Source organism: Ammospiza nelsoni, chromosome 22 (assembly GCF_027579445.1).
Source record: "Ammospiza nelsoni isolate bAmmNel1 chromosome 22, bAmmNel1.pri, whole genome shotgun sequence".
Classification (NCBI taxonomy): domain Eukaryota; kingdom Metazoa; phylum Chordata; class Aves; order Passeriformes; family Passerellidae; genus Ammospiza; species Ammospiza nelsoni.
This window is the reverse complement of record NC_080654.1, coordinates 8,677,156-8,686,480: the sequence shown is the minus strand read 5'-3', so window position 1 is coordinate 8,686,480 and position 9,325 is coordinate 8,677,156. Positions and strand designations below refer to the sequence as shown.

At 53.2% G+C, this 9,325-nt stretch overlaps 1 protein-coding gene across 1 annotated transcript; it reads left to right on the top strand.

Annotated features, from left to right (window-relative positions):
- The first annotated feature begins 5,258 nt into the window (after positions 1-5,258).
- On the top strand, positions 5,259-9,081 carry LOC132082859 (thrombopoietin receptor-like). Its single transcript, XM_059487273.1, has 11 exons — positions 5,259-5,466; positions 5,629-5,758; positions 6,016-6,188; positions 6,289-6,434; positions 6,577-6,736; positions 6,903-6,990; positions 7,109-7,200; positions 7,282-7,432; positions 7,485-7,665; positions 7,849-8,284; positions 8,831-9,081. The coding sequence occupies exons 1-11, from the start codon at positions 5,259-5,261 to the stop codon at positions 9,079-9,081; spliced, it is 2,016 nt and encodes a 671-aa protein (XP_059343256.1).
- Positions 9,082-9,325: the final 244 nt, after the last annotated feature.

Here is a 9,325-nt window from a genome sequence, read left to right as displayed (position 1 = left end):
TTTTTACCACCTCCTTAGCCTGATTAGTTCTACATGGAAAAGCTTCCGGCCACCCTGAGAATGTACATACGTACACTAACAAGTATCTGTATCCCTGTGCCCTAGGCAATTCAGAAAAATCAACTTGCCAGTAATCTCCTGGTTGTGGCCCGACTTGCAACTTTCCCATTTGTATTTGTCTCCTAACTACTGGATTATTTTTCAAACATACCGGGCACATTGCATTAACTCTTTTTGCCATTGTTAACATCTGATTAGAGATTATCTCATTCTTCAAAAATTTTACCAATACCTCTGCCCCTCAATGACATTTATTATGTTCTGATTCCAAAATAAATTTCATTATGCGGGTAGGTACCACTATTTGTCCCATTGGTGTAATGTACCACCCAAGTTGATTCTTCTGTGCCCCTAGCAAGTTTATTAGTTTTCCATCTTCTATTGAATATTTGGGCTCCTGATTCAGGTATGGGGTAGCCAGATTTGTTCTTACCGGTACCAATGCCATTTGAGTCCATACTTCCCATGTCACTTGTGTGCTGTAACATCAGCAAATCGATTTCCTCTGTAAACGTCTCCTTCCGCAGTCTGATGTCCTCTAACATGCATTACTGCAACTGCTTTGGGACTGTGTATAGCATCCAGTAGCTGTAGCACTTCTTCCCGGTGCTTGATGTTGGTTCCCTGTGAATTCAAAAGCCCCCTTTCCTTCCATAATGCCCCATGTACATGAGCCACACCAAAGGCATATTTAGAATCTGTCCAGATATTAACCCTTTTGTCCTTGCTCAAATACAGGGCTCTGGTGAGTCCAATCACCTCTGCCTTCTGGGCCGAAGTTCCAGGTAACAAAGCCCTTGCCTCTATTACCTGATCCAATGTTACCACTGCATACCCGGCATAGCGAGTCCCATTCTCGACAAAACTGGATCCATCAGTGTATAGTTCCCATTCAGGTTCTTCCAATGGTTCATCCTTTAGGTCGGGTCTGCGAATCCAGTTGTTTAGAGAAGTATCCCACTGGCCTCTTCCAGGATCCCACCTTCTGGGTGAGGACCCCCAATGCCAGTTTTTGCCTCTCATTCACGTACAACTGGAATTCCTTGGTCAGGTCAGGGAGTCCTAGGGCTGGGGCCTCCTTTAGTGCCTGCTTCAATTCCTGGAAGGCCTTCTTTTGCTGTGTCGTCCACTCCAACCGATGCTGCTTCAAGGCCTCATATAGTGGCTTGGCTAGGAGACCGAAATTCATGATCCACAGTCGACACCATCCCACCATTCCTAGACAAGATCTCAATTCCTGATGGTTATGAGGCAAAGGAATAGCACATATTGCCTCTATTCGGTTTACTCCCAAATGTCTCTGCCCTTGTGTGATCTCACAACCGAGGTAAATAACGCTATTTTTGACCAATTGAGCTTTTTCCTTAGAAACCTGATACCCTGCTTGGCCAAGCATGTTGAGTAATTTAATTGTTAATTCCACGCACATTTCCCTTTCCTTAGTAGCCAGAAAAATGTCGTCCACGTACTGCAGGACTACATACAAGGATGGGGATATTGTTACCTGGGTTATCTTCCATTCCTCCAGCTCCTTGGCCAGTTGGTTTCCAAAAATAGTAGGGGAGCATTTAAATCCCTGTGGGAGTCTCGTCCACATAAGCTGCTTCTTTCTCCCAAAATCAGGACTCTCCCACTCGAAGGCAAAATATTTCCTACTCTCTACTGCCAGTGGGATGCAGAAGAAGGCATCTTTAAGGTCAATCACTGAGAACCATTTAAACTCCTCCAATACAGATGTTAACAAGGTATAAGGACTAGCAACAACTGGATGTATGTCTTTCACTATTTCATTAATAGCCCTTAAGTCCTGTACCAAACGGTACTTACCATTAGGTTTCTTTACTGGAAAAATTGGAGTATTATACTCTGATTCACATTCCTGTAATATTCCTTGAGCCAAAAATTGTTTAATTAACGGGGCTACTCCCCTCCTTGCCTCAAGCTTCAAGGGGTATTGCTTTATCCTCACTGGTCGGGCCCCTTCCTTTAGCTCCACCCTTACTGGCTGTGCAGCTTTAGATTTTCCGGGGACCCCTGACTCCCATACCCAGGGTACTACAGCCTGCTCAATTTCTTCTGGAATAGGAGAGGCATCCACTTCCTTGATTACAAAAATGCCTGCTATTTGTTCCTCAGGTATTTCCAATTTCACCCTTCCCCCTTCAAATATTATTTTCGCATTAAGTCGGGACAACAGGTCTCTGCCAAGAAGGGGTGTGGGGCAGTTTGGCATATACAAAAATTGGTGATCTAATTCCTTCCCCCCAAACCTAAGATTTAAAGGTTGTAAAAATGGTTGTTCCTCTAGCTTCCCTGTTGCCCCCACCACCTGTACCGTTGTGTCACTCAAAGGTCCCAATTGTCTATTGAGTACAGAATAAGTAGCTCCAGTGTCTACCATAAATTCTTGATCCTTTCCATCTATTTCTAAAACTACCCTTAAATCCTTTTCTAGTCAGCTTTGATTCTGATAGTTTCCCAAAACTAGTGCTTGAGCGACTTCTGCTGGTCCTCCTGTGAATCCTCCCACAGGAGCATTCCCCATTGGACCTGTCCTTAATCCCATGTTTCCCATGCCCATACCTCCTCTAACCGGGCATTCATTTTTCCAGTGTCCCAATTGTCGTCAAAACGCACACTGGTTTGGATCCAACCTCCCCATGTTAGGTGCAAACCCAAATCCTCCCCGACCTCTTGGCAACCCCCCTCTGTCCACGATTAGTTCCTCCTCGACCTCGACCCCTAATGGGTCTTCCTCCTGCCCCTGTCTGTTGCATTACAGCCAGAATACTAGCTTGTTGTCTTTTTGCAGTTTCTTTTTCCCTGTTGTTATATACCTTCCACGCTACCTCCAGCATTTTATCCAAACTTCTAGTATCCTCTCCTTCCAGCTTTAGTAACTTTTTCCTAATATCCTCTTGTGATTGCCCCCATAAACAACAAGGCCAATTGAAGTTTTCCTGATTGATCCTCTACATCTAAATTAGTAAACTTCCGAGCCATGTCTTTTAATCGTTCTAAAAAGGCAGACGGAGACTCATTCTTGTCCTGCTTGACCGAATACAACTTAGACCAGTTCATAGTCTTAGGTATTCCTGTCCTAATTCCTTCCACCAACAATTCCTGATATCGCTTTACAGCCCTTATTCCTCCCGTAGAGTTTGGGTCCCACTTAGGTTCCTCACTTGGTACCAATTCATCAACTGTCTCATTTAGTTGTCTCAACCGAATCTCCTCACGAGCCTTTTCTCTAGTGGCTCTAATAACCATTTCCTTTTCCGTGGAATCCATTATAGTATCTAATAATACCTGTAAATCATTCCAGTCCGGATTCTGAGTCTTTATTACCATTTTAACCACCCTTGCCGCCCTTTCAGGATCCTCCCGATAACTCCCCGCTGATTGCTTCCATATTACCAAATCCCCGGGGGAGAAAGGCACCTTTATAAGTATCCTTTCTCCCTGTGGTCCCACAGCTTCCCTTAACGGCGCAATTAACTGTGGCCCCTTCTGCCCCTTCCTTCCCTTGTGAGTCCGCCCTGCTAACGGAGTTCCTTTAACACTCTCATTCTTTTCTAAATCACCACCATCACTATCACTCTCACTAGATCCCGTTTTTATAGCTATATCCGCAGAGGGAGCAGGGGGCACATTAGGAGCAACCGGAACCCTCGGAGGTGCTATACAATAAGACAAATCTTCCTTGACTGAAGGATACAAATTACGCTCCTTTCTTTCTTTACATCCCACACACTCCCTTTCATCATTCACTTCTAAAACAAAAATACCGCATTCCTTTTGCCATTCCTCTTTCCGATATAAAACGAAAAACAAATCCAAATATGGTATTTCATCCCATTTCTCATTTCTCCTTAAAAATTGCATCAAAGATTCCATTATCCCCAATTCCAGTGTACCATTCACCGGCCATCCCACTTCCCCAATCTCATATCCAGGCCACCAATGATTACAATAATCTATCATTTTGCTTTTATCCAATTCTTGATAATACCCCTCACTTTTCCACCGTTTCAATATACAACCTAATGGTGTATTTCCAGGTATTTTACCATTGGCTTGCACTAAGGTTTTAAAAGTTTTAAAAGACATCATATGACAACCTTTAATTCCACTATTAATCCCAATAAACCAATATACCTTAAACCAATATACCTTCTCGCCGTCCTTCCCTAAAACAAACAGGAGGTGAGTTCCGGCCCTGCGTCCTTAGACGTCTTATGGCCGGAGCCTAGGCTTTTTTACCAACCACCAAATCCAAATCCAATTATCACCTTTTTCCAATATAAAGCACCTTCGGGCTCACCTTGGCAATTGTCCAACAGGCACAGGGTGTCGGGTACGACCGATTACTCCCCGAGAAGTGCTCGGTGCCGGCTTGGAGTGGATCGGGACGCGAACCGCCCCAGCAGCCCTTGGAGTCCTGCCGCGGTCGCCAGAAAACTGTTGCCCGATTGATAGATGACACAAAACTCGGATAAGTTTTGTGGGTGCTTTATTAAGGGCCCGGGGAACTGCGGGACTCACGTCCCAAAATCCGAGCCCCCAAATTCACGTGTGGGCGCTTCCCTCTTATACATGCGGTTCATAACAAAGTCTCCAAGAAACAGTTTCCCCGTTCCCCTTGCCTGGTCACAGACCCCTTGTGATAGATTCCTTGGTTCACAAACAAGATCATTAATCCTCTGCTTATCTTATTCTAAGAGCATTGTATGCTGCCTCCAGACACGTTAGCATTCTTACTTTCCTGCACTAGTTTAATTATTTATTAAATCCCTAAGACTACCTGCTAGGTTACACACACAAAACTCAACACACTTTTCAACGGCTACAAAACTAGTTTTTAACAAACCAGTTTCACACACAACTCACTATAATTAAATATTTTGCTAAATTTAATTTCTTTTCCAGCACAAGCACATACCTACTCTACACACCGTGTATGAAGTATAGGGGACAATTCAGAACAATGTTCTCACCTCGCTGGTAACTGCCAAGTAAACCTGACGGAGGCTTCAAAGCAGGACCTCTGAATGGGACCCAGCCAGGTGTTGGATGGTGAAGAGTCCCTTCTCGTTCAGCTCCCTGAAAGGCAGAAGATTGATTTTTCTCTCCACCAAGGCAGCACCCTCTGAAATGAGCAGCACTGGGACAGGTCCTTGGAGGTGTCAGGGATGGGCATGGGCCTTTGGAGCCTGCAGTTGCTCCTCAGCTTGGCCCCTCTCCTGCAGAGGCTGGTCCAGGCCAACACTTGGGTGGTGCTCCGGGGCCTGGAGCCAGGGGTGAGGCACCACATCCAGCTGTGCAGCAAGCCCGACGGTACCTCCATGGATGGCGTCTGGGGGCCCTGGTCACAGGCTCTGGCTGCAGAGACCCCCCACTCCTCCGGTGAGCAGCCATCCCCTCTGCAGGGTGCTGGCAGCAACAGCAGGGAGGCACCCACGCCTGGGGCTGCTGGGGTGGGGGTCCTGTTGTAGCAAGGTGTAACTCCCAAGTTTTGGGGGGCCAAGGGGAAGCAGCCCCCTCCCTGTCCTGGCTCTCCCTGCCCAGGAGACATCGGGCTGTGCTGCAGAACCCCTTACCTGCGGCACGAGCGCTGCGAGTGGAGCTGGGACCCTGCAGAGCCCCACAGCTCCCACCAGCTCCTCTACCGGCCACCTCCGAGCAGGGCTGGCACAAGGTAAGGGGCATGGCAGGCAGGTGGCACCCATGCAGGCACATCCCAGAGACCACTGGTCCTGCTGTGTCCCAATATCCCACACTGGGCCCCTTGCCCATGCCCTGCTCTGTCCTGCCCTTCCACCACCAATCTCATACCCCCTCACCACATTGCACCTCCAACTACAAGCAGCAGTAGCTTTCCTGGGGAAGAGCAGGAGGAATGCTGGCTGTGGGTTTGCTTTGGTGAGACTGACTGGCTCCCCACTCCTCCCACAGGGAAGATGCATGGCAACAGTGCGAGGAGGTAAGCAGGGGGGCACAGGGCACCTATGCCTGCACTTTCCAGCCCAAGGCTGGCAGTGCCATCTCTGTCCTGGTGAATGTCACCAGGACCCACATGCTGCCCACACTCAGCTACTTCAAGGAGCCCTTTTGGCTGCACCAGGCTGGTGAGTCCCAGTGCCACCGCAGCCCCTGCTTGGCTCACAGGGGACACAGTGTCCCATGTCCCGTTTCACAGGAGCGACGAATGCCTATCCCCAACACCAGCAAGGCTCACAGATGCCCCACAGCTTGTGCAGGCAACAGTGTCGCAGGGCCGGCTGAGCGTGCAGTGGCTGCCGCCCCTGGAGCTGCCTGCAGAGCAGCTGGACTACCAGGTCCGCTATGCCATGGAGAAAAGCCATGACTGGAAGGCAAGGCCTGCCCAGGGAAGCCCGAGCAGCGCTGCCCCCCTCCGCTGCTGACACACGGCAGGCGCGGGCTCGGGCCAAGCGGGATCCGCCCCTTGGTGCCAGCCCACAGCAGCCATGCCTCCGGCTCGGCTCTGCCCCGCAGGTCCTGCAGGTTCCGCGAGCAGCGAGGAAAGAGGTCCTGGACCTGCGGCCAGGCTCCCGCTACCCCGCGCAGGTGCGGGCCCAACCCAGCGGGCCGTGGTACCGGGGCAGCTGGAGCGCCGGGACCAAACCCGTTGTGGTTGATGCCGTGGCCGATGCGGGTAAGGGGCAGGGCTGGAGGCTGCGGCCGCAGAAGCCTCACGGCTGAGGGCAAGAGGCAGACAGTGCTGGAAATGGGGAGGGGGGCACGGGGCAGGGGGCTGCGAGGGGCTCAGAGATGGTGGCTCTGGGAAAGGCTACAGTTCCGGCATTCCTCCGCCGATGCAGGCTGGCTCATCCCCAGTGTTACGGTGGTGCCGCTGCTCTTCTCAGCAGCGCTCCTGGGGCTGTGTTGCACCTTCCCCTCCCTCTACAGGTAAGGGCTGTGCCGGGGGCAGGCGGGGGGGTCCAGCACCAAGCCTGGGCAACTTGAATGGGGCATTAGGGCACCTCAAGTCTGAGGGTAAATTCGATGCCCCTTCCTGCGTACCCAGCAACATGAAGCCGAAACTCCGGCCGCCCGTTCCTGAGCTGCACCGTGCTCTGGGCAGCTTCCTCCAGGAAAGCAGCAAGCACGGCCAGGCCAGTGGGTGGGCAGGGCGACTCAGCTGCTCCCAGGGGCAGCTCGAAGGGCAGCCCCTACCCCGTCCACTCCATGTCGCCCCAGGCCATGCCTTCGAAAAGCAGCCGCCGGAGGAGACCGTCCTGCCCTGCCTGCTGGAGGTGCTGCCCGGCCCGCAGCCGGAGCACTCTGGGGGCCGCCTGTCCAGCACCGACATGGCCAACCAGTCCTACCTGCTCATGAGCGGCTGGGAGCCGCGGGCAGCCACGACCGCCCCCACCCCGCTATAAACTCCTGTTCCCCCCGAGCCCCCGCCTGGTCCCTCCTGCGCCGCCGCGCCCCCGGCGCGGATCGCCCCGCCTTAGCAAGACCTGGTCCCGCCTCCGGTCCCGCCCCCTCACTTCACGTGCGGAGCGCTCCGCCCCGTCCCGCGGCTCAGCCAATCGCGTTGCGTCGCGCGGCCGTCGCCGGGCAGTGCGCGGCTGTTGGGTGTGAAGCGGCCCAGCGGGGCCCCGTCCGCCCGCCGTTTGAAATGCTGCGGGGCGGGCGAGCGGCGGCGGCGCTGCGGAGGTGAGCGTGCCACAGGGCCGGAGAGGCGGCCTGCAGGCGCAGTCCCGAGCGGGGAGGCTGTGGTGAGGCGGGCAGGGGAAGGGAGAATGTTGCTTATCGGAGGGAGCCCCAAAGAGCGGCTGGAAGAGGTGCCGGCTGATCAAGGACCCCCGAGGAGCGGAGGGAGGGAGGGCGTATCGGCTGACGGAGTGTCCCGAGGAGCGGCTGGGGAGAGTGGGGGTGTGCGTTGGCGGGCAGGAGCGGCCGCAGCGCTTGCACGGTCCGGTGGTGGGGAGGCCGGGGGGGCTGTCGGAGCAGGCTCAGCCCGGCCGCTGGGCACGGCTAACCCCGCCCGCCCGCAGGACCACGGCGCAGTTCCTGTTGGAGGCGGAACTGCACGGGCTGCTGAAGCTGGACACGCTGATCCCGACCGCGCCGCCTGCGCCATGGCAGCGCAAGGCCAAGGAGAGCGGCCCCGGGCCCAGCCCCGTCGGCGTGTGGCCCGTGAAGCCGGGCAATCGCTCCCACAGCTCCAGCAAGACGCCGTCCACGACAGCCGGTGAGCGCCGGCCACCGGCGGCAGAGGTTGAGTGCGGGAGCCTCGCCCAGGCTGCTTGTCCGTAGCCATGGGGCTCTGGGCTCCCTGCCACGCTGCCCTACCGGCTGCTGCTCAGGCAGGAGGAGGTGGGCTGTGCTCCTGACAGCCACCCACCTCCTTGCCAGCATGAGGGGCAGAGCTCTGAGCGCTGGGGCTGGCGAGCTGCTGTTCGCCCAGCTGAGCCTTGCTGGCACAGCTGTATGCTAGGACGAGTGTGGGCGGGACTGTCAGCTGACAGCTTTACATCCTGTGAGCGCTTTTGTATCTTCCCCTTATCTCTGGACTCTGGCATTGTTGCACTAGACCCAAGGAGTTGCACCACACTGTCCCTAACCAACTTGGTGGCAGGGAGGAAAATATAAGTTAGTTGTGACTGTGTGGCGTGAGACCTCAGAGTCCTACTTGTCTGGTGGGTGTGATGTGGAAGAGTGTTGGGTTTGCTCCCGTGAAAGCTCTAATGCAGGCTTTTAAATAGCTGTAAGACAATCTTTTCATATGTGAATGCAGGTAAATCTGGAGCCAAAATTCAAAGCTACCCCACAAAGGCCGGGGGGGATCGCTACATTCCCAAACGCAGCACCATGCAGATGGAGATGGCAAATTTCCTCCTAAGCAAAGAGAATGACCCTGCTGCGGATTCCCCTACCAAGAAGGTGAGCATGTTGCTAAGTTACAATTGCTTCAACAACCGCTACTCCTTCCTGCCCCTTTACAGAGCAGTGAACAAGAGGTTCTATCAAGTGGGCAGACGGGACTGACAAGTCCCAGCCATCACTACTTGCAGCTCTGGGCTTCAGGAGCCTAGGATGAGACTGAAGCTGTAGAGACTGCCATGCACTCGAAGCCTATGCTGCTTCTGGTAGCAAAATTTGGCTTTTGACTAATGAGGCTTTAAAATGTAGCAGGCAACACAAACACAAAGCTGTGAGCCTATGCAAAGTGAAACTGCTGGTGGTAGCTATTCTAGGACAATGTCTCCACAGGGAACACTTCTGGAATGTT